This window comes from Lepisma saccharinum, chromosome 3, assembly GCF_977018435.1.
Source record: "Lepisma saccharinum chromosome 3, izLepSacc3.1, whole genome shotgun sequence".
In the NCBI taxonomy this organism is placed as follows: Eukaryota; Metazoa; Arthropoda; class Insecta; order Zygentoma; family Lepismatidae; genus Lepisma; species Lepisma saccharinum.
In genome coordinates, this window is record NC_139231.1 from 43,512,626 (window position 1) to 43,537,324 (window position 24,699).

Below are 24,699 nucleotides of genomic sequence, written 5' to 3' on the forward strand. Positions count from 1 at the left end.
TGCATTTATGTGTGTATTTTGATCTACCAAAAGTCCATTATTAGCAGCTTATGCTCAGTAATTTTTTACTGAAGTCAACATGTTTGTGTCAATTACATATTTTGAGTTCTGAGTGATTTGAGTGTGGGAGGGGAAGGGCGAATGATATTCCGTATCAATCTCCTCTAAATTGAGATTTATAGCTAGCCTGAATTCATAACCCCTGTCGCCAGCCGTTGCTCTCTCAGGCATTCAAAGAATGTCACATCAGTAATTTACAAATCCTTCCTGGTCTATTGGGAGTTAAGGTGCTGATCAGCAGGTATTTCAGGGCAACGACCAGGGAAGGAGGAAAGAGAACAAAACAGAGAACAACGTGTGGTGTGGGGTCTTTTGCCTGGAATCGCCGAACAAGAAGGAACTGAGGAGATTGAGCGATCGAACACGTTTCGATATGAACAGCTATCAGCGGGGAATTGTATCATCAGAGACAGACAGGTATTGTTACTTCCAACCATGTTGATCTAGACTTGAAGGTATAAATCCGAAAGCTTGTGTTTTGCCATTTCCAAGTGTGTAGTTAGTACCTCTCGCCCATTACCATTAGGCTTACCTTGAAGGGCGAGTGCTCAAATAAGGAGGATGAATGATTAAGCGAGCTACACCACCCCCCTCAATGGTTAAGGTTCTTGGTTCGATCCCACGTACTCAGAGTACGTTACGATTCATAGCCCAGCCAGCACTAAAATAATACCGGGGTGTAAGGGGTGACCTTCCACGTAGTACACCCAAATGTCAACCTCACTTCCACGTTAGTACACCCTGGACTGAAGACTAACGAGGCTCTGGCGACTGGCCCCATGGCCAGTATAATTTTGTTCGTGTTGTCCTGTTCTTTTGTCCTTATGTGTGCTGAGTGCCCCTGTACAGCCTCAGCTTTTAACGAAAGTCAGAACATTTTAATATTTTATGATTTTAGTTCTGCAACGATAGAGTTGCTATTTGTAACGATAATGGGCTGGACCCCGTATAATGTGACGGGTGCAAAATAGCCTTAGTGCTGACGCACCCAAAATTTTAAATTCAATTCAATTCAATAAAATAATACCACAGTTTCCTTCGTATCATCGCTACCCTTCAGAGCTTCTGCATTTCCCTACTCGAGTTACTGAATCTCTTATATCGATGGCGTAGTGGCAACGTCGTTTCCATGCAATCAAGGGGTCCCGGGTTCGATTCCCAGTGCAGGCACTATGTAGTTCGTTTTCTACTTTAAAATGTAGGTCCAGTCATAATTAGACTTCCTGTGAATAAAGTGTACTTAAAACAAAAAAAAAACTCAAAATTCTATTGTGTCACACCGATAACCTTTGCATATACCATTTCATTGTCCATGTGTTCGTGTGAAAAATACACTCGGATAGTCAGAATTAATTAACTCCTGTATGTTTCTGTATATTAATAAATATTGTGTAAGAAGTAGCTACCTGTTTGCGTGGATATTCCTTGTAGATATTTCGAACAAATGAAGACACTTGTGTTCGGCTATCGTAGACGAAATGCGTAATACGAAGAGCGGATTTGTTGTTCCAATTTTACTCTTTTATCTTGGGTCAACAATTATGCAAGCAATATCTTGCAGTTTTGTGCTTGGTGAAAAATATAATGGGTCGCAGTTTATAGTTCAATATCATTTATGGCGTCACTTTGTTGCTACAATGGGGCTTTTCCTTGTTCAACAAAAAACATTCTAGCGATACTCGACTTTTGCTGCGCGTGCATATCATGTTTCAGCTCCTGCTACGCATTATTGTTGCTGAAGTTCTCCCATTGCCCACACGGGCAAACTTTAACATCGATAAGCAAAGTTTTAAGTCACAGAATACAATATTATGTGTGCTTTGACTGTGGCTGAGGCACGTGTCTTGTCGTCGCTCGGGTGAAAGTTTTCTTTGTTGACGGAGTTAAATTCAGTATGATCTGTGAAGAAATTCCAGAAATAGTCTGCAGTGTTGAGTTGATGCCCCTTTCAGTAGCCGGCTTCCGTGGCAAAGTGATTAGCACGTCGCGCACGACGCCAGGGTTCCTGGGTTTGAATCCATGCCTGAGCATGGGTGTTTGTGAGTATTCATTCATCAACTTCATCGCTCATCCGCATCTTCGAGCTTAGCAAAAAGTCGCAATCAATCAAATCATTTCAGTAGGGAGTGATATAACAGTGTAGAACTACTGGTTTTATTTTTAGAATAGATCAGCTGTTGTCCTCCTTGGTGTAACACACAAGCATGTAACTATACTCTGTCTCAGCTATCTCTGTAGCAACCTAACGAAAACAAGTCTCTGCGCAAGTAGTGACGCGAGACGACTCCACGAATGAACACGTGAAAGGGAACGGGATTGCGTGGAAGGAGGAAAGCGACTGCAGTTACCAGTTGCACGAACGTATACTGCTTCGCTCTGCCCACTCGATTACCCCCCTTTCTTTGCCGCTATGCATGGCCTTGCTCCAGAGATAAGGCGGGACAGAGCATAGTCAGAGTTTTTGAAGTCCTTCAGTATTTTTCATCATAGGGATACCATATTCATTGCCTAGTAGCTATTCTAGAGTTTTTTCTATTGGAAGAAGCTATTCTAGTATGAAATGACGACGCAAACATCAGAGAAAAGAGATTTTATTGGTCACGTCATATACATCGATACAAGCATAATTTCGTTTCTGAAAGAACCCAGAGCTTTCTCATGAGAAAATAGTATAAAAGCAATTGTCACATTTTAACAGTTTGTTTCAATACTGAAAACATCGTAATCATATGACAGCAACCATACTATCATGATTCTATCCTAAAGAACACAAGTCTCATATAAATCTTATATGTTAGTAATTCTAGTGATTGTTGTATTCAACACATCATTCTATAGTATATAAATATAAATTATAGAATATACATATGTAAATAATCAAACGTAAAATCCCAGGCATGGCTTTATGGTGGCCAACCATTACATATACGTACGTATTTGTACACATATACGTAAGTAGGTATGTATTTGTGTGTATAGTCCATAAATAACAACTATTTTAATTATTCCGTGTTTACTCAATTGATTATTTTGTCTTGTATATTGGCGCTATAAGAATATTTAATTCAAATTAACAAAAATAGAGTAGAACTTCCTCAAATATGTAAATACGAGACATTTGGTAGACACTAGGAATGGCCAAACGGATCCGGATCCGAAAAATTCGGATCCAAAAGTTACGGATCTGGATCCGGATCCGAGAGTTTCGTATCTCAATCCATTATAATATTACCACACCTTAAAAGGTATTATGATCTTCGATTACAAAGAATTTTTTTCGTTAGTCCTACAAGAATTTTTTTCAAGTGTTGTTCCTAAAATACTTTGCTACGCATCGGCTAACACACTCGTGCACAAATGTCAGAGGTGATTTTGTAAATGCCATTGAAACGAATATGTATTCATTCGAATGTATTGGAAATGAAAACACACATAAATGTGAGACATTCCATTCCAGGATGAAACCTTTAACACATATAACAAGATAAAAATGTTATACCAAAATTATGCAATTGTTCTACAGTTACAGTTTTACAAATTAAAATAAAACATTATAATATATGCAGTGTTAAATAATTACAAAGTGTAAGACTAACAAGGGAGGTTATCTAAATGTCCTCCTCCGATTTCCATGAAACTTGGCAGTATAGTAGGGCCCAAAGGAAGAATTACGTGTTTTTTTGTTTCAGCTAAAAAATGGTTTTAGGGGGCAAAACCCCCGCAAATGTCAAGATGAGGACAAATTGAAGTTAGGATCTGACCCCTGTGTCCCTCCGATTTCCATGAAACTTGGCAGGTGTATAGTGGGGCCCAATGGAAGAAATACATGTTTTTTTTTGTTTCAGCTAAAAAAACTGTTTTAGAGGGCAAAACCCCCTCAAATGTCAAGATGAGGACAAATTGAAGTGAGTATCTGACCCCTGTGTCCCTCCGATTTCCATGAAACTTGGCAGGTGTATAGTGGGGCCCAATGGAAGAAATACGTGTTTCTTTGTTTCAGCTAAAAAACTGTTTTAGGGGGCAAAACCCCCTCAAATGTCAAGATGAGGACAAATTGAAGTGAGGAGCGGACCCCTGTGCCCCCCTCCGATTTCCATGGTACTTGGCAGGTGTGTGTATAAACGGGCCCAAATGAAGAAATGCGTGTTTTTTTGTTTCGGCTAAAAAACTGTTTTAGGGGGCAACCCCCCCTCAAATGTCAATATAAGGACAAATATAAGTGGGGATTTGACTTATGTGTATCTCTCCCGATTTCCATGAAACTTGGAAGGTGTATAGTGGGGCCCAAAGGAAGAAATAGTTTTTTTTTGTTTCAGCTAAAAAAAACTGTTTTACAGTGCGAAACCCACTCAATTGTCAAGATGGGGACAAATTGAAGTGGGGATCTGACCCCTGTGTCCCCCTCCGATTTCCATGAAACTTGGCAGGTGTGTGTATAAACGGGCCCAAATGAAGAAATACGTGTTTTTTTCTTTCGTCAAAAAATTTGTTCTAGGGGGCAACCTCCTCTCAAATGTCAAGATGAGGACAAATTGAAGTGGGGATCTGACCCCTGTGTTCCCCTCCGATTTCAATGAAACGTGGCAGGTGTATAGAGGGGCCCAAAGGAAGAATTACATGTTTTTTTGTTTCAGCTAAAAACTGTTTTTGAGGGCAAAATCCCCTCAAATGTCAAGTTGAGGACAAATTGAAGTAAGGGTCTGACCCCTGTGTCCCCCTCCGATTTTCATGAAACTTGGCAGGTGTATAGAGGGGCCCAAAGGAAGAAATACGTGTTTGTTTTTTTTGTTTCGGCTAAAAAACTGTTTTAGGGGGCAAAACCCGCCTCAAATGTCAAGATGAGGACAAATTGACGTGGGGATTATCTGACCCCTGTGTCCCCCTCCCATTCTCATGAAATTTGACAGGTGTATAGAGAGGCCCTATGCCCCCTGTTTCTTCCTATGCCATATTTACGTGGTTTCGGGGTCAGATCCCCACTTCAATTTCTCCTCATCTTGACATTTGAGGGGGGAGGCCTCTATACATATGCCAAGTTTCATGGAAATCGGAGGGGGAGACTTAGACCTCCCTTGTAAGTGTATTAATTAATTACAAATCGCGCACGCGCGCACGCACACTATATATATATGGGTATGTATATTATATATATATGTATATTAGCAGGTAACAATATGTTATAAGCACATTCTTACTTTCCAAAGAAGCGCATGTGGGATGGCAAAACGGATCCTTATCCGAAAATTCCGGATCCGAAAAATTTTAGGATCCGGATTTCGGATCCGCTAGGATCCGGATCTGGCCATCCCTAGTAGACACATCAGTTGAAACCGTACGTTCTGTTCATATATAGTTGGAGATCATCGTAAGATGGCAACGACACCCGTTACCAATAAATAACATTAACTGATGGAAACTTCGTGTTCCTATCATTCTATCTGATATTTTAATACTTTAAGTTGAACAATTGTCTGTCTATTAGAAGAAGATGAATAAAGTTATTACTGAAGTAGAATTTTTGCATGTGAGAGCTCAAGGGTCTTCAACGGTCACGACTGTATGACGTTACGTGAAGTCCCTTGTTTGTATGAAGAATAATTACATAATTTTAAGTTTTATGCATTTAATTCACATCTGCACGTTGGTTTAACGCCGAATTATTCTTTGAGAGACTTTTTTTAAATAATTATGATCCAAGATTGTCGTTTTGTGAAAATTTGTGTGAGCGCCGAATGTAGCCTACGTCACACCAAATATTCCGAACACAGAGTGTGCCTCACGTGTTCACTTGTACACTACCTTCATTAATGTTTAGATGAGTAGTTTGTTACCATTGCTTCATTATATGCTTCCGTTAATGCATGGGTATAATTTGACTTTGTTGCTTTGCTCACACACAATATCATGTTACGTTTTGGTTGAATCTCTAGTTGACTGGAATCCATATTTAGTGGCATGTTCTGTAATGAATTGAAGGAAGTCAATTATATTTGCATCAATGTTATGTCAGCAAATAATTTTCTGTTTTCATAGAAATGATAGAAAAGTTCACAGATCTCATTGTATGTGAAACGAAATAAGATTAATGAACGGGAGACGAATTACTTTATTAATTCAGATAATACCTGTACATAAATGAGCGTAAGTTAATTTTATATCAATGCTATTAAGCAGAAATGAAATGACATTCACACAACCTAGTTTTACCAGCTAATTTGTGATATTCGTTCATTAGTAGTTAATAATAGTTTTTGCTGTTATTGCACCTGGCATTGATTTAATATCAGCTGAGTTAATTAAATGTGGTGGAAATTCGTTAATATGTCAAATTCATAAATTAATTTGTTTAATATGGAATATAGAAGAAATCCCTCAACAGTGGAAAGAATCCATAATTGTTCCTGTGTTTAAAAAAGGTGATAAAATGAACTGCAATAATTACCGTGGAATTTCTCTACTCTCAACAACATATAAAATATTATCTAGCATTCTTTTAACAAGACTAACTCCATATGCTAATGAAATTATAGGTGATTATCAATGTGGATTTAAACGTAACAAATCAACTACAGATCAAATTTTCACATCAGACAAACACTTGAAAAAAAGTGGGAATATAATCAAAATGTCCATCAGCTATTCATTGATTTAAAAAAAGAATATGATTTGGTCAAAAGAGATAAATTATATAATATATTAGTAGAGTTTGGAATACCTAAGAAGCTTGTTAGTATGATAAAAGTATGCACCAGTGAAACAGAAAGTAAAATTCGTGTGGGTATTAATGTGTCTGACAAATTTACAATTCATGATGGGTTAAAACAAGGAGATGCATTAGCTCCATTGCTCTTTAATTTTGCCGTAGAATATGCTGTTAGGAAGGTAAAAGAAACTAAAGAAGGACTACAATTAAATGGTATGACTGGGGCCTCCCCAATGGCGCAGTGGTAGCGTCGCCGCCTTGTAATCAAGGGGTCCCGGGTTCGATACCCGGTGGAGGCACAAGTGGTTCGGATCCCACTTTAAACTGTAGGTCCAGTCCCGATTAGCCTTACTGTGCATAAAAGTGGACTTAAAACACCAAATCAACCAACTTTAAATGGTATGACTCAGTTGTTAGCATATTCAGATGATGTAGAGTTATTAGGGGATGATATAAATACAATCAAGAATAATGCTAAAATATTTTTCAAAACTGCTAAAGAGATAGGTTTGGAAGTTAACAAAGAGAAAACTAAATATATGCTTACAGGTCGAAACCAAGTGTTAGGTAATAATCAGAATCTAATTATTGATAACAACTCGTTTGAATCAGTTTCCAAATTGAAATACTTATGAGTAATATTAACAAATGAAAATTATATTAAAGAGGAAATAAAAAGCAGGCTTAATTCAGGAAATTCATGTTACTTCTCTCTTCATAAACTTTTGTCTTCTCGTTTAATATCTAAGAAACTAAAAGTTAAAATATACAAAACAGTAATTTTTCCTGTAGTGTGATATGGGTGTGAAACTTGGTCCCTTACATTGAAAGAGGAAATAAATTGAGCATATTTGAAAATAAGATCCTTAGGAAAATATTTGGACCTAAAAAGAGATGAGGAGACAGGTGAGTGGAGAAGGTTACATAATTTAGAACTACATAATTTGTATTCATGTCCAGATATTATTAGAATAATAAAATCAAGAAGACTTAGGTGGGCAGGCCATGTGGCTCGAATGGGAGAGGAAAGAGGAGTTCACAGGATTCTTGTTGTGAAACCTGATGGTAAGAGACCTGTAGGAAGGCCAAATCGAAGATGGAAGGACAACGTTGAGATGGACCTAGAGGAAATCGGTAGGGATGGAAAAGAGTATATAGACCTTGCTCAAGATAGGGACAGAAGGAAGGCCTGTGTTGCTGCAGCCATGAACCTTCGGGTTTAAGAAGGCTAGAGAGTTAGTTAGTTAGTTAGATCACACGAATATTCGGACAGGACAGAACAAATATAAAGTTGAACTTTGGCATTATGTTAGTTTCACAAACAATACTAAAGTCTTCGCTGTGATTCCATATTTTATTTTGGACTTGGCTATTATTATAAACACTTATATTCAACAATCTGCATATGTATTAATTTGGTATTATTTTACGACTTATGTACATTTCTCATCTAACTAACTTGTCTTTAGTTCAACTTACAATTTTAATTTGAGATTATAATATACGTACATTTTCACCTGGGTTGACCCTATATATTTGTACATATTCAAACATTTCCCTTCTTGGAGGGTTTTTTTTTATGTATTCAATAGTGCAATGCATACCTTTTATTTCGTCTTCCATGGTCTGGAGTCGGTTCAACCAGAAATCATTGTCGAATCCTGGTTGGGTTCCTCCGTAAGCTACGGGAAGGATATCTGGCGCAATATTACTGTCAAACTCTTTTTCTTTTGATCCATGGATTACGAACTGTAAATGAAAAGCACATGTGGTTTTTAGTTAAGGGTCATTACTGTATTAGTATATTTATGTTCAAGACAATTACAAGTAGAAAATAATAAAATTTGCAGTAAAAATTCCGACTGACAGAATCTCAGAAGAAAAAGAAGAATATTCTTCCTAATTTCCTGAATGTTTTGGAAAATTAACTGTATCTGCTAAATGTCCTTCAGGCAAATTTTTGAGAAGATGATCTAGCATTTTTTTCTGATGAGAAGTACATTCTCTTATTTACATTACATTCATTGATCCTAAGCCATTCTGGGATTGGCAGAATAGACGTCAGTTGCAGAAAAGTCCCGAGGTTTGAGATACAAGACAAACTTTTTATCCTCCTGCTCAGTGGCGGCGAAGAGGGACCACAGACTTTGTGGTGCAGGTGGAGAGCTAAATTGTTGTACTATGTAAAGAGTTTACAAAACTCTTCTCTGTGAAAATGAATGTCAAATATTAGTGACACTGTAATGAAAAGAAAACAACAAAGAAAACATTAATTAATCAAGGGGTTCATATTTGTTTGTCGAGTGTCAACTGTTTTTGACTCATAAGAAAGTTCAAGGCAATTGTAACAATGTACATAGCAGTCTACAGTATGCCATACATAACCAGTATAATGCCTATAGTGATGCAAAGGTCTCCGTTCATATTAAGTAATGTCTGTCCTAGGTAGATTCCGAGACGAACAAAGTCGGGACATTGATTATAAGAAAGAGACTGTCCCGACTAAATCGGCACATCTGGTAGTCTTGCATCAATAAACTAAAATTACCAAATATTCAGACTGCAGACTTCTGTAGCCTGTCTCTCTCCAGAACCAACCCATTCATTCTGCAAGGACAAAATCGAAATTCTTGCAAATTCTGAAAAATCATCAACGTTATTGTCGTATGTTTTATAAGTTCACATTAAAATATTTCATGTCTCGAGGGTGGGTCACCTTTGGGTACGAGCCTGGCTTACACGTACGGATATACTATGTGATTCTCAATCAATAAGTGAACACCAAATTTTACGTTAATAGCAAAATCATAGACTGCCAAATCATAAGAGATTGTAACTTTGTAATATATTCTATCCCGGGAATCTCTGGAGCAAGCCAACGAAAACAAGTCACCGCGCAAGTAGTGACGCGAGGAGGCTCGACCAATGAACGTGCGAGATGGGAAGGGCTTGTAAGAGGGAGCGATGCGACTGCAGTGAGATAGTATCAGTTAGGATGACAGTACACTTGTACTAGATTCCCTTCAACTACATTTGTTTACTAATAAAATAATAAATATGCAGTGTCTTTCAACATCCCTAATTGTTTGAGTCTTGTGGTCCAGAAACAAGCAAGTATGTACGGTCATTTTTGTATTATTGTTGATTGATAAATAACTCAATACAAACAGACTTTTTCTGCCTCTAATATCTTTATTCTTATTCTTTATACACGTGCATGATTGATTTGGTTATTTTGCACCACATTTGGCTAATCGCGATGATGAATGATATGATGGAATTGATAAAAAGCACCCATGCTCAGACTGGGATTCAAACTCGAGACCTCTGACATCGAAGCGAGCTGTGCTAAGGCTTGTATATGTACACGTGCATTGTGCAATTACATACAATAGAATTCTCTGTATGGTATCATTTTTTCTTTATTGCAGAGAATTACGTTGTGTAGTTTATGCTCTATGAGCAGGAGATTGGAATTTCTTAAGGTCAAAATGTCCTGATTGGAACAGTCAATTTGGAACTGTCAGGAACAGTCAACCAAAATTACACTTGACTAAGACAAGAAACGAAACGTTAAAAGTTACTTCAACTTAACTGAGGGGTGGGGGCCTGTGAACCGTGTTTGGAGGTATATGGAGCGACTACAAACAAATGAACTTTGGGCAAAATCCTTCGCGCAGTGGGCGATAATCTTTAAGATAACCTGCAGACTTATGGCACGGAAATTCCGCGCTTCGTTTCCGCGCGTTTACCTGTAGTGGGCGATACACAATTTGATTCATAAGAAGCAGACAACAGAAGTTCTGTTGCCACCTTTCTCCGCGTTTCCCCGGGTCTCAACTTGGCCCACAAGGAAGCATGCTCCGCTCTGCCTCTCCCCTCCATGCGGGAATACGATGCACAGGAGTCGCGGGTCTGCGCAGATTCTTTTGCGCGTGGTATCACCGTAGGAGTGTTTTGATCCTGGCTATCAGTTGTTTGTGGCAGCGTGCATTACTTTGATACCCAGCTGTTTCCAATTTAGCCTTCCTCATACCCCCATGTGGAGACATGGGCGTCCGGAAGGGGCGGCAAGGGGTGCCGTGGCCCCCCCTGGAAAAAGTCAACAAAAAATTATGTATTTCACACATATAATTTCATTTTAGCCACAATAATATGTGTTAATTATTGCATGAACACCATAAATTCAAATTTAAGCAATGTTTTTTTAGGGAACAACACTATTTTTAGGGAAAATGTGTCTTGTTTGCCCCCCTGGAAAAAAATTACCTTCCTTGCCCCTCCCTGGAAAAAATCCTGCGGACGTCCATGTGTGGAGATGTATTTCATAAGAATATATATTTAAGCTGCTCCACCCACTCACTTCCTCCCCTTCTCTGACTTTATGGGCGGTCTTGCTCCAGAGATTCCCGAGACAGCGTACAGATTTACAATGTAAATTACGTACAGCAAACCAATGCTTACCCTCTTGATCATTTTCTTCGTCATAAATTGTTTAGCAAGCTGAAATGCAATGTGCATATAAATAGGCAGATTGACCAAATGGATCACATTGAATCTAACCGGGTATGTGTCCTGCAAAAAAGGAAGGGAGCAGTGAAATCATGAAATACAGATAAGCAATGAAAAGCAATGAAAATTATATGTTTGTTTTCTTACAACTGACGTTCGCTCTAATTGTTTTGTTAAGTGTAAACCTCTTGAAAAGTGCCACGGGGGACACTTTCTGCCATCCCCAATCAGGGTTGTTAAAGGTCCAGGATTTTTAAATAAATTCAATTCCGGTCCAGGAGAGAAAATCAGCAATGTAAATGGGTTCTGGACCGTAAATAGACTTTTTATCTGTAAAGTATTTGAATTCGGTCCAGGAATATTTTTTTCTGGATGAATTTAAATACGGTCCAGAAACCTTTTTCCGGATCAATTTAAATGCGGTCCAGCAACCTTTTCTTCCGGATCAGTTTAAAGAGCGTCCAATTTCCGTATTGAAATGAAGCAATACGCAACTTGGACCGGATTTAAATTGTGCGAGAAAAACTGTTCCGATCCTGTTGCGGAACCCAGTAGAACCCATTAGAATTTATGGGTTCCTTGGCCTTTAACAACCCTGCCCCTAATTCCTCAAGAATGGCAGGGGCTTTCCAAAACACTTGAATTATAAGTTTATAAAAAATATCATAAATCCTCATTTCCATGTATTATGCTATTAATGCCCACCAACGATGAATCCTAACTTTTTTTTTAAAAAAAATATTGATTTCAATAAGCACTTTACCACGAATCACAATAACAAATATAATAATAACACTAACGCGACAAATTATTGGGTGGGCTCTAGCCTCACGGGCCTATGTAGCCAACAATCTTGAATTGTCGGCAATATTTAAATTAGCATGTTACGAAAAAGATTCATCAACTCCCTTCATCTTGTGTAGCTAGTATGAAAATGACGAAACTAGAAGCCCAACGAAGGTGTTTGTAAAATGCGTTAGAATATTTGCTGAGAATATCAATTATAATATTGTTTTATTTTAGCATTTATTGATAATAAACTTGAGTACACACTGAGAATTTTACATTTACTGCACGTATCATGAAGGTTACACTGATAACATTTGAAAACATGAAAATGTCTTCTTCCTGCACGAGCGAGTTAAAATTTGGATGGCAAAATATGTTTAACAATTGTGAATATTATTTATTGGCGGTATAAAAATAATTCTTGACGGGGATGTTTGTGGCTAGTGGGGAAAGGAGGCGCTCTCACCCCATTTCCATTAATTTGCACCCTGTGTCTTAAGCATAATAATACAAGAATATTAAAATATTCTACTGGGTGATAAAAATTAGAGCCTAGTCCCATTGTGAGCATTTTGTAAAGAACAGCGGATACATGATATCCTACTTTGTATTTTCTGCAATTCTCTTTAAGTTTCCTTTTATGACTGACAGTGGTACTCTTGTATTATCTCTAGTATTAAATCAAGTTATAATTACCAGCATAACGTGGGAGAATACTTTGACAAACTTGACGTTGATATGTCTCATTTGCACCAATCCCGCACCCGTGCCGTCCAGAACGAGTCCCATTCCTCCAACCTGGAATGTTTGGTCAAGCAGGAAAGAGTCGAGGTTGGTGAAGATCATCCTCCACATTCTTTCCGTGGTCATGCTCGGAAAGTCGTAGTTACCTGGAAAAGATATGAATGTAAAACTTCCCTTTACTGCACTTTCTGGAACACCATTTCATGATGTATCATAGCCCTCTGTTTGGCCGAGTAAGTGTTCAATTTCCTTCTTTGATCTGTTGCCATATTCACAATTAATACTTTTCGAAGCTGTTAGAAAATAATAATCTTCTTTTAAATGTAGGCTATATGTTTAGGTAGTCTAATTCCGCAACATTATCTGTAGTAAATTCTAGTATTGGATTCACCGTATGCAAGAAAAGACCAATAATAATAAGAAAAATAATGTGTTGAAATATATTCAAGATTGGAAGATGGAAATATATTGGTATTGTATCGTTCCTTCCTTCTTCGGATAAACCATCGAGATAATGACTTGTATGGTTTTGAAGTCTAGTCCGTTCTACTCGCAAAATCGTTGTGTTACGCGAGAAATGTGAACAGTTGACATTGATGGCAAAAATGGTATTTTACTGGTAGTAAACGAGAACTTCTTGTAACTCATTGCAAATAATTGTGCTGTTGAAATTTCAAATTGATAAATGTTTTGTATAATGTTCTAGCATTAAACATTATCGACTCAACCTCCTGATACTAGCTCAATAGCCAGCTTAGTGACACAGTGAAGGACGTAGGAAATATTATTTTATTCTATTTTCCCGCGTTTAGGTCACTGTACCTTGAATTGTTATTGGCCAATCTGTGGTCTCCAACTTGCCTTGCACGAAAATTCCCGAGTATAAAAAGTACACAGTGAGCTCGCCTGTATACTGTATTTTCCCCTTTACGTGAATCATATTATATTACAACGTACAAATGTTGGGCCAAAACAGCCAGATATGAAGCTGATGATGATTGTACAATTAAAGAGTTGTCTACAAGATTTTCCTAGAACGATCGAGTGTTTTTTTTTTGTGGTGCATCGATTTTTCCTTATTTTGCTAATTAATTAATTACCAGTTTCATGATATTGGAATCAATAGATTCCTAGTTACAGAGTTAACTGTTCATTTTATATAACTGTATTATAAAATAGGTCCCGTACCGTGCCCGTCCAAGGCATCAGGGGCGCGTGGTTCGACGTTAATTTTTTTCCTGAGGTTTAGGCAAGTATATGGTACCGGTGGGTACGCAACCATCGTGACGAAGTTGATGAGTAGCGTAATCCGGTCATGGAAATCTACAACAATGATTGGGAGTTCGTCCTGCTGACCACACAAATGGAACTGATTGGATGATTTCCCACCTCTGCTGGGCCATGTGGCAATGAGGCCGGCAGTCGGCAGGTAGGCCCTGACCCTCAAGGGCTGTTACACCACTGGTTATTTACTATAAAATAGAAGAAATTATACATCTTTAAGCGTCTTTGCTGGATGGAAGTGCCACCAGAAACTGACAGTTCTTATGATTGTTTCAAAAAACAGAACGGGGAAAATGTCAGCCTACATTCTGCTTCACAAATGCGACGATGAAGGAGACAGATAAGGACAAGAATCCATAAATTGTGTCAACATACACAGTCAAGAATCATAAGAACTCACTTTCTGGTGTCTCTTTCTTCCAGGAAAGGTTACCTAAACATGTATCATTTCTTATTTTTCCAGAATAAATCACTAGTGTATCTTATGGACTGAACTTCTGGTAATTCAAGGGATGGTATTTAGCGCATTGTTTTTGATGCCCTATGCCGATGCGATAGATGTTATGCAAAGCATCATCAGAAAGTAATGTGCTTTTCCTAATAAATGTGACCTGGTTATTGTACAAATTAAGATATATGTATTCGATATATTTTACTTGCATTTCTGAGACAAATTATTATGAAATTGTAAGAAAGGACTTGGAATTCATTTCAAAACTGAATGCATCTGCAAATGTGTATTTATGAATGTAATTGAATTGGTTGTGTTGAATTTTCTAACTAAATTAAAAGTGTTTACATTTTAAACATGTGCTGGACATAAACAGTCTAATTTAAAGCTGAAAATTCAATAAATTTATGTATGTATGTATACATACAACTAACTAGTACTTACAATTAATATATTGTAGAAGAGCATGGATTTTGAAACTTGACTTGCTTGCATTATGAACTTACCAAGTCGAATAATAACGATCATCCTTCCGAGAGAGTCTTTCTGAGGGAGAATTTTGTATATTTCCTTGTGATAATACATATCCGTATTCTCTGAAACTAGCAGTGGCTCGAAGTATTCCGGGTATGTGACTCTGTATTTGTAGTATTTCAATAGCTGGAGAAGAAAGAATATATATATTGGCTATGTAATAGCAATGTATATCAAAGAACACAATAAATTTCGAAGTATGGTTACATTTCGATCTTCAGGAACATGTTTACATTAGATTACTCCATTGCGAACTTTTTAATAAGTTTTCACTACAATAGGATACATAATTAAATTAGTGTTATAATCCAAAGATAAATTGGAATAAATGAATCAATATTGTTGGTTGTTTCGGCACATAAGGCCATTCTGCACCCTTCAATGTATGCGGGGAAATAGCCCCTTATTTAAACTTCTTAGCTAAGAGTTAAGAAAAAGAGGTGTAAAAAGACCTTTGGGAGAAGTTAAAAGTACAAGATTGTAAAGGGACCTGCACAGGACAAACACAACACATTAAAAAGGTAAGAATATACTGGAAGGGACCAGTTCTTCTCAAAAAGCTAAAAGGATTTCTTAAAGAAGCACTATCGTCATCTTCCAACAGAGATGATAAACAGTTGAGAACATAGGTCAAGATGAAACTGTGTGTTGAAGTGCTTGATCTTAAAGTTATTATCGAAAATCAAATTATTGATCATTTTGTAAATTGAGTAAAGATAGGTGTACTTATTGTTAAAATTCATTAGCCTGCATACAGAACAGTTAGTTAATTTTAATATTATTTTGTTACACATTTGTATCATTTATTGCGTGACTGGAAACTAGAGTTAGTACATCGAAACGAGACTTCGACAACATTTTTCATACATGAGACGAGAGAAGCTTGTTCCATGTTTTGTTCCTAGCCTTTATACCTCATTACTAATTCTTGGTAGTTGATACCAGATATACACTTACCTACTTTAATATTTTACGTGATTTTGTAGAGACTTACAGTGTTCAGTGCTCTCTCTCTGTTGAATTTCTTTGCTCGTAAAAAGGCGAGGAGGAAGCAGTCGTCCAAACGAGACTTTAAACCTTCAATGTCTGTAGGGGAGAATTGGAGACAAATGTCAGTATACATTCAACCCGATAGGCCAGTTTGATGTTGTTCGATAAAAAAACTATTGTTACTTTTCACCTTGGTGCTCCTTCTAATCGATCTAAGTATTGGCAAGGTAGTGATTTTTTAAAATTTCCATCCATCTTTTCTTAATTTTCCTATATATTCTAACACGCGTTAATTCGAATTGGTCGTCTAAATAGTGGCAGTGCTCTTATATCAACATTCCATCTTAATTTGTCTTCAACTCGCCTAGACACCACGTTCCGACAAGAATCACTTCTCTCCTTCACATATATATATTTTTTTATTTCTCTCTTAGGGCTGCGGACTTTTGTTATTTGTTCAATTCTATAGGGAGGACAGCATTGGTTAAGAGCACCAAATTAATTCTAGGTACTAGCATTCTAGGTGATGTGTAAATGCGGTGGAATTAAATTATGGTACGATTCGTTAATGTCCAATTAAGGTGTTACTATTTTCTATTCATTATAGTGAGAGAACTAATTTTAAGGTTCGCATAGTAAGGAGTATCATCTGAGTATGAAAGTGTGATGCAAAGTGTCAGAAATTTACATACTAAGCGTTTCAAAGAAAATCTTCCGAGCTGTTATTCATATAGTCGACCTCATAGAAGATTATGCAGTGTATTTCAAAAGTTGCATAACCCTACTTTTAAAACAACATGAAAACTGGAGAGATGTAATGTCAGGTATTTCCTATCCTATGAAGTCTCGTACATGGAGATATTTAAAAACAATTCTAATTCCCAATTTACTCCATACTAAACATTCTTGAAATTTATTTATGGCACATTGATGTTACTTTGTGTTTCATCAGGTCATAATTAACAACCTATACCATTTGTCGATTCAACAATAAGTTCGCTAACTGCTATGAATTTTCTACAAGTTTGGCTCTCGAAATAAACTAACATTCACTTTCTTATTTATTTTACTATATCTCTTGGAATGTACACTATGTAATTAGGCACACAAGCAAGTTGTATTTGACTGTAATAACAGTCTTGGTTGTAATAACCATTCCAGAATAATCTCTCTGTCACGGAACTGGATGTGAAATTTCTCTACTGGAAGTTATTCAAACTATTCTATTCTATTTGATATAATATTCTATTTCATAGAATGTTAACTCCTCAAAGTAAACTTTTTGCATAAAAATAATCATGCAAATGGCGTAAAAATGCTAACAGTTGTTCTCGATTACCAAATAAGATAGCTTACTTGTCACACTTTCTCTGAAGGCTGCAACTTCCTGTAGAACCGTGTGTGGATTTTCGTTAAGTTCCTCAAGCGCTTTCTTCTTCCAGTCATCCGGAAGGTTATACTGATATTTAGAATCGTTGAAGAGACTTACACCGTTTTCCATTTTGAAGTCCTGAAAGCAAACTGAAAGAAACGAGCGAAGAAGGTTAATGTATGACAATGGGTTAGTTTAATATTTGTACATATAAAACTGTAATAGTGGCGAAGAGTGGATAGTTTACAATGGAAGACTGTTTTGACGTACCTCAGTGTCACTGAAAGGAATTACCATTTGCTCCTATAGCAGGGAACAAGAATCGCAGTACAGTGGGATCCATGAGTATTACCGTGCAAATTGTCCATCACCATGTTCGTACATCTTATTTAATCCAATAAGAGCTTCAAGAATTAAAAGAAAACTCAAAACAAGCTGTTGACAACTTCTGCACCAGCATACATAAAAATCCATCGCTTAAAAACACATAGGATGTAAGAGAAAAATTAATGAAAATAGTCATGGACAATTTGCAGGGTAATACTCATGGATCGCACTGTACAACCTGCAATTAGTTTCCTCTGGTCGTAGTAAAATAAAAAGCCTAACGTAAACCTTAATCAAATACTATATTTACGAGGTATAATACAAGGTAAGGGTAGAATTTTATTTTTCAACTAGCCATAAAGGCCGATGCAGAAATAATAGTTCGGAATTTGGACTTACTTATCTTGGCGGATTTACATTTGTAGAAGCTTCGGCATCTTTTATTGCCTTGCCTTCGTATTTTGTTATTTCGGCCTTTTTTCATGTCCAGACATTTTTAGGTGATTTTTCCTTTAGCACAACTGCCGTGCTAATGGGGCATATAACGTTATATATACACGCAGTATGTTTTATATACTGCTGGACAAAAAAAACCGGACACCTTAATATTTGACATCTGAATTGCAATTACTTATGAATTATGCTCTCAGTTAAGTATTGAACAATTGAACATTCATTATTGAACATTTTCCATAGTTTTTCCGTTTATTATTTATCTATTTATTTATTTACTCGTATTTACTTATTTGGAATACTTAGTAGGCTCAAAATCAATTTCATGCAATTTTGTTTTAATTTATTGATTTTCAATTCCTGTTGATGTTATTTTGTTTAATGTCTAGAGAGCCATGAATTTTGGTTCATAGTAATCATAGTAACAGATATTATTGACATTGTCATTGCTGGTATTTTTCTTGCAAGTGTATTGTAAGTTTGCTAGCTTGAAAATGAGACGTGAAGAGGTAGTAAAAGCAGTAGCTCTTCGCGATGATGATCGTAGTGTACCCTATATTGCTAGAGTGCTAAATATAGCACGAAGTACTATCCATGAAGCTCTAAGACGGTACAGTGAGTCACATAATTATTCGGACACAGGGTAAATTTCTAACGTTTAAGAGCGGGAAGGGAGTGAAATCTATGTACAGCGTTGAAGTTGATTTTCGTTTAAAAAATTTCATGTTTATCACAAAATTGGACGATAAAAAGTTAAAAAACGAACATCAGCAACAATATAACGAAGGATGAATCCCTACCGTTGCAAAAATAGTGCCACAAAATTATTCGGACACATAGTAAATGTTAACGTAAGTTTGCGATACAGTGACCATTTCGATTTACGGATTGATTGATGTATGTATACTCTGTTCATATACCGTATATTAACTCTGGTTTCCTGTAGGTTTCTGTAGCAATTACGATCGCGGTTTTTTTAACAAAGTTGTGATATAAGACGATTTTCTATGTAGAAATTAGGCGAAGAGGAAAGGAAAGTGCATTTGAACAACGTCAGTTAGTGATATGGCACCACGCTAAGGGTAAAACTTACCGTGCAATTGCCTCAATGTTGAAAACGAAAAAAAAATACAGTTGCAGATATTAATAAGCAATTTAAAGATGAAGACAGGATCGAGTCCCACGGTCATACAGGGAGACCAAGAATTTTTCCCCCAGAGAAGAGACAGTAATCGTGAGGAAAATTAAAAAAAAAAACAAAAAAAAACAAAGATGAGTGCTCCAATGGTGTGTGCTGAGGTAGCTGAGGAGTGTGGAAAGCATAGTCATCCTGAAACTATACGAAGAGTGCTCAGAAGGGCAAACTATCATGGCCGTGTAGCCAGGAGAAAGCCATTTGTAAGTAAGTCAAACAGGACAAAAAGACTGGTGTTCGCAAAGGAACACTTAGGAAAGGATCAGACATGGTGGAATCGGGTAATTTTCACTGACGAGAGTGAATTCAATATTTGTGAGTCAGATGGGAGGGTAACAGTGTGACGTAAACCAAATGAGGAGCTCCGAGGGGAAAAATTACAAGCAACAGTGAAGCACGGGGGTTATCACGTAATGGTTTGGGGCTGCATGTTGGCCCAAGGCGTTGGTAAGTTGGCTTTCATCGAACAGACAATGGACAGGTACCGTTACCTTGACATTCTGAAGTAAAATCTAAAGACTAGTGCTGAAATGATGGGCATTCTTTGTAACTGTATGTTTTATCAAGATAATGACCCGAAGCACACTTCCCGCGTAGTACAAGAATGGTTATTGTACAACTGCCCAAAAGTGCTCCATCCTCCACCGCAGCCTCCAGACTTGAACGTCATTGAGCACCTCTGGTGTAAGTTGGAAATAGAAGTGAGGAAAACACCTATAACCTCGAAGGCAGACCTCAAGGAGAGACTTCAATATGAATGGGCCAACATATCGTCAGTGTACACCAGAAAATTGGTAGAAAGTATGCCAAATCGTTTATCCGAGGTGTTAAAAATGAAAGGGATGCCTACCAGATACTGACATTTCTGTTCGTTGATTTTGAAGCGTGTTTTCCTGTTTCTCCTTCCATGTGTCCGAATAATTTTGTTTAACCCACAAAAAATGTTTGTTTTGTTTAATGAAAATATTTTACTAATATATTATATTAAAGATAATTGAAGATAATTAACAGTGTGCTCATATTGTGTTTTGTTTGTTAAATAAATATTAAACATTTATCATCGTATTATATCACGACTACGTCAGTAAATATTCAGAAATCTTATCTGTCCGAATAATTATGTGACTCACCGTATGATGCAACTGGTTCCTATGGTAGAAGACCGGGTTCTGGTCAGAAACGATGCACAACAGCACGGAAGATCGTTTAATGCGTATCACCGTCGTACGACTTCAAATATTGTGGCACAGCGTTTGAGAAATGTTCATAGAGCTGTGGTTTCTTCACGAACAGTTCGTAGAAGACTGAATGAAAGTGGTTTATCATCTCGGAGGCCGGCTACAGGTCCCAGGTTGTTAGCACGTCACCGGAAGCGAAGACTGGAATTGGCTACAAAACACTTACATTGGAATGTGGAGCAGTGGGAAAAGGTTTCATTCTCCGATGAGTCATAATTCAACCTATGTTCATCAGACGGCTTGAACATGTGTATAGAAGACCTAATAAGCGTTATGCGCAATGTCGTTTCGTGGAAATAACACCCTTTGGAGGCGGTGGTGTCATGGTCAGGGGAGGTACCTCTTTATAAGGACGTACAGAGTTGCTTGTTGTAGAGAATGGGGCAATGGCAGCTTGCAGGTATATTACAGAAAGTGTGGCAGATCATGTAGTACCATATACACCATTCATAGGGCCGGACTTTGTTTTTATGCATGACAATGCGCGTCCTCACATTGCGAATATTGTCACGGAGTACTTGAACGAAGTTAGGATTACGCGATTAGAATGGCCACCACAAAGTCCGGACCTAAATCCGATAGAGCACGTCTGGGATCAACTGAAATGACATATCAGAAACCGCGCAATAGTTCCAGAAACAGTATACCACGGCAGTTACAAGTTGTAATTGATGGCAGGGGAGGTAACACCCGCTACTAGACAGCTTATATACCCCACCAGTACCAGTTAACAATATTAAAAAAAATATTGGTAATTTTTTTTTTGTAGTTTTCTGTAACTTTCGTTTTTGTTCTAATTTATCTTATTAACAATAAATTTTAATTTGCCTTTTGTTGAATATATTCAGATTTTCTTATTTCCAATAATTTCTGCAACCTTTAGTTAGCCTTCGAATCAGAATTTATGCGTTATCACAAAAAATGCAATTTTCCGTAGTTGATTATTCAGTTAGTTTTATCTTTATGTGACATCTGTTCTTATTCGATTATTATTATTATTATTTGCTATATATTGTATCAGTAATGAGAACGGTTTGCATTTTGTTTTCGATGTTTTTGTGTTAATCTTGGCATTTTATAAGTCCTTCTTCTAGGATCTCGTTTGCCGATGTTGTGAACGGTAGTATTCTGATGATGCTATCACGGTCCGCCCCTGGCGTGGATGCCCAGTCCTTTAAGTTGCACGAAATTTAGATTACCATAATTCCCCAGCCAAAACGTCCTCAGATCAATACTTATCTAAAGCCAACTCAAACTTCATGTAATATAACCGTGCGGTGGCACTGGCGTCTATTCTTTAGAGATTCACAGAGTTACTTTACATCTAGAGAAAAATAAAGGATTCCCACTTACCAGGTTTAAAACTATGAATAAATAAAATGTTAAATTTGGTCGGACAATTTAGTGAACACCCTGTATCACCGGAACACGCCAGGTAATTTACAAACCTACCCCCAGTACCATCCAATTGAGTATGGTGAACTATCGAACATGGTGACAAGGTTTGCTCAATAAATTGTTCCCCTATTTTTGATTTTCACCTTGAATGAAATACATGTCTGATCATGCTTTACTGTAAGTTAGAATCTTGTGAAAGTTTCTGAGTAAGGTTATCAAATTAAAACCACCCAGCAGTTGCACTCATTTATCCAATCTACACTCCTACGTTTTCCCCACTGAAAGAGAGACTGACATGATTAGTACAGAATTACTTAGACTATGTTATATCTACTTAGCAGCCATTGTTTAATAGGGAGAATGTAACACAAAAATACAATCCACTGATTTATTCAGATTTAGCATGAAATACAAGCATTTCTTCATGTTTCCAACACACCTTTGTTATATTCCTCTCCTGTTCAAATGGTACAACCAAACTCGCAATTTATTTTTATCGCTCATAACTTCCTCAGTAAGTGTGCAATTCACCCTAATACATGAGCATTTCAAGAACGTTTATCATAAAGAAAGTTATGCTGAAATGTCTGTGCTTTTCATACAATTTGACTTTCTATTGAAATTCTATACTTCCAACAACATGGGATTTTTACACAACACACTAATAATTACGAAATGCTAATTTATGCAATGGTATTTTTACCTTTCCCTGCATTAATTTTCTGACAGCTACAGGACCTTTGTCATCAAACAATGCAATACATTCCTAACCGGAATATACAGACTCAAATAGTGAAAGATTTTATATCTATCGAATTATGCAGAATTCGATTGTATACCAAATTAACATTGAAATTATACAACGTGAGGTACTGCGACGGGCTAAATAACATTCGTTCAAACTTATTTGTTCAAAAGAAAATCTGGTCAAACTTATTGGTTTAAACCAGGATTTTCTGCGGCAGCAACGACTCAACAATTGAGTCTCAACAATCTTGCGACACGGGCTCCTGAAAACTTAGCAATAAAATTCAGAGTGATACTTCAAGACACAAACTCCCGTTTTTCAAACCCGTGTGCGTCACTAGAATCCTTCAAGAAACAACTTTGCCTGACACCACAATTTCCGATATACCCATTCTTCGTTCCATATTCTAGGACAACTTGCCTGGTAACACTGGTAACGCTTACAGCTGTCCTGCGGAATGTTAAAGTCTAAACCTTAGGTTGCCACAGTCAAAGTAAATTAATTCCCAGACTACAAAATATGCACTCAACAACCGAATATTATTGTAAATTAAACACACCAATCAATACATATTTTCTGTCAAAGTGATAATTTATTCATGCACCCCCTCAATTAACCCAAGTTATACTGAAAGATATTAGATGTAACTATATGAATGTATTGAATTAAATGGCACCATACATCATATACTGATTTCGCCTGAGCACATTGCCTTACTCCTAACACTAACTCATAAATTTTGCAACATGCAACATAAGCTATCTTCATGATATTGTGGACTATCAATATTAAGATAAACAACTTAAACTCGTTTTCCCTGAATCAAAGTAAATTAATTGTATGTCAATTTTGTCTGTTATTATAGCAGTGGAATTATCTATTCCATCAATATGACAACACGTTACAATTGACCACCACATACAGAGTTCCCCCTACCTGAAAGGAAAGAATTATTCATTATGCACAGTCACGATTATCAAAAATTACTATCTGTGTGGATGTTCAAAGTACTGAAACTATACATAGAGATTCAATAAACCAATTTATTATGTTGAAATATTACACATATATCATATGCGTGTAAAGCAAGTCAGCTGATTTATGGGTTTATGCAAGAAGAACTTGTCTATGTTTAACCGAAACCTGTTATTATTTAATTCTGAAAATTGTAACGCATATTTGAGCTAGAAGATATAGTACAGTAGATATATGCAAAAAATAGGTGATAGATGGAACTAATTCCCACAAAGACGGGGATTGATTTTTTTAGTTCGTTGTTGGTATCTTTCTGATATACTAAAGGTCTAGAAAAATGAGTGCGAAATGCGTTTTTTTGGTCGCCACCTTGAATTTTTTTTAAAAAATCATAAGAAAACGTGTGTGGTATCAAATTACGGAAAATTTCATGCTGAAAAAGATTATGAGATTGGTTTTAAAAAATAAAAATAAATAACAAAATAGTGGCTGAAAAACTCATAGCTTATGCAGTGTTGAAAATCATATTTTTAGTAATCAAAATGCGTTTTATAATACAAATGCATATATATTTCATCAATTTTTCATCTTACATAAGAGAATAGCTAAATCTAATAGTCTTCTTAAGTTTCTTCTAAATCACTTCCTTTCAGTGCACTATTTGTGCAATCTCGACCAGAACAGATACAACATATCTCAGTACATTCCACACCATAACGTCGACACGTACATCTACCACTACCACACGGCTCATTTGTATCCGTTTTGCAGGTGGAGTGGATCATGTGTAGTAATAACTCTGGTCCAGGGCTCATTGCACAAGGTATGGGCTGTAGTTTGCCTCCTACTTTTTTCCAACCCTACTCTTCGGAATTGTCAATATTGGTGTTCATAGTTTTCCAACAAAGACATTGTAAATGTACGCG

The 24,699-nt window shown here is 36.9% G+C and overlaps 2 protein-coding genes across 3 annotated transcripts in view; both read right to left on the reverse strand.

The window, feature by feature from the left end:
- Positions 1 to 1,544, reverse strand: part of LOC145985766 (clavesin-2-like) — a 39,932-nt gene extending 38,388 nt beyond the window's left edge. The window contains exon 1 of the mRNA XM_083119841.1: positions 1,467 to 1,544. The gene's annotated coding sequence lies outside the window, so the exon portion shown is untranslated. The remainder of the gene's footprint in view (positions 1 to 1,466) is intronic.
- Positions 1,545 to 2,663: 1,119 nt separating this feature from the next.
- Positions 2,664 to 24,699, reverse strand: part of LOC145985767 (alpha-tocopherol transfer protein-like) — a 41,472-nt gene continuing 19,436 nt past the window's right edge. Inside the window, exons 2-8 of one of the 2 annotated variants that reach the window (XM_083119843.1) lie at positions 17,424 to 17,588; positions 16,072 to 16,163; positions 15,050 to 15,203; positions 12,761 to 12,954; positions 11,228 to 11,338; positions 8,368 to 8,512; positions 2,664 to 6,020 (exon numbers count right to left, since the gene is read on the reverse strand). In XM_083119843.1, the coding sequence (XP_082975969.1) occupies positions 5,968 to 6,020; positions 8,368 to 8,512; positions 11,228 to 11,338; positions 12,761 to 12,954; positions 15,050 to 15,203; positions 16,072 to 16,163; positions 17,424 to 17,568 (894 nt within the window). In that variant the 5' untranslated portion in view covers positions 17,569 to 17,588 and the 3' untranslated portion in view covers positions 2,664 to 5,967. The remainder of the gene's footprint in view (positions 6,021 to 8,367; positions 8,513 to 11,227; positions 11,339 to 12,760; positions 12,955 to 15,049; positions 15,204 to 16,071; positions 16,164 to 17,423; positions 17,589 to 24,699) is intronic. The other variant, XM_083119844.1, reaches the window with a different exon arrangement.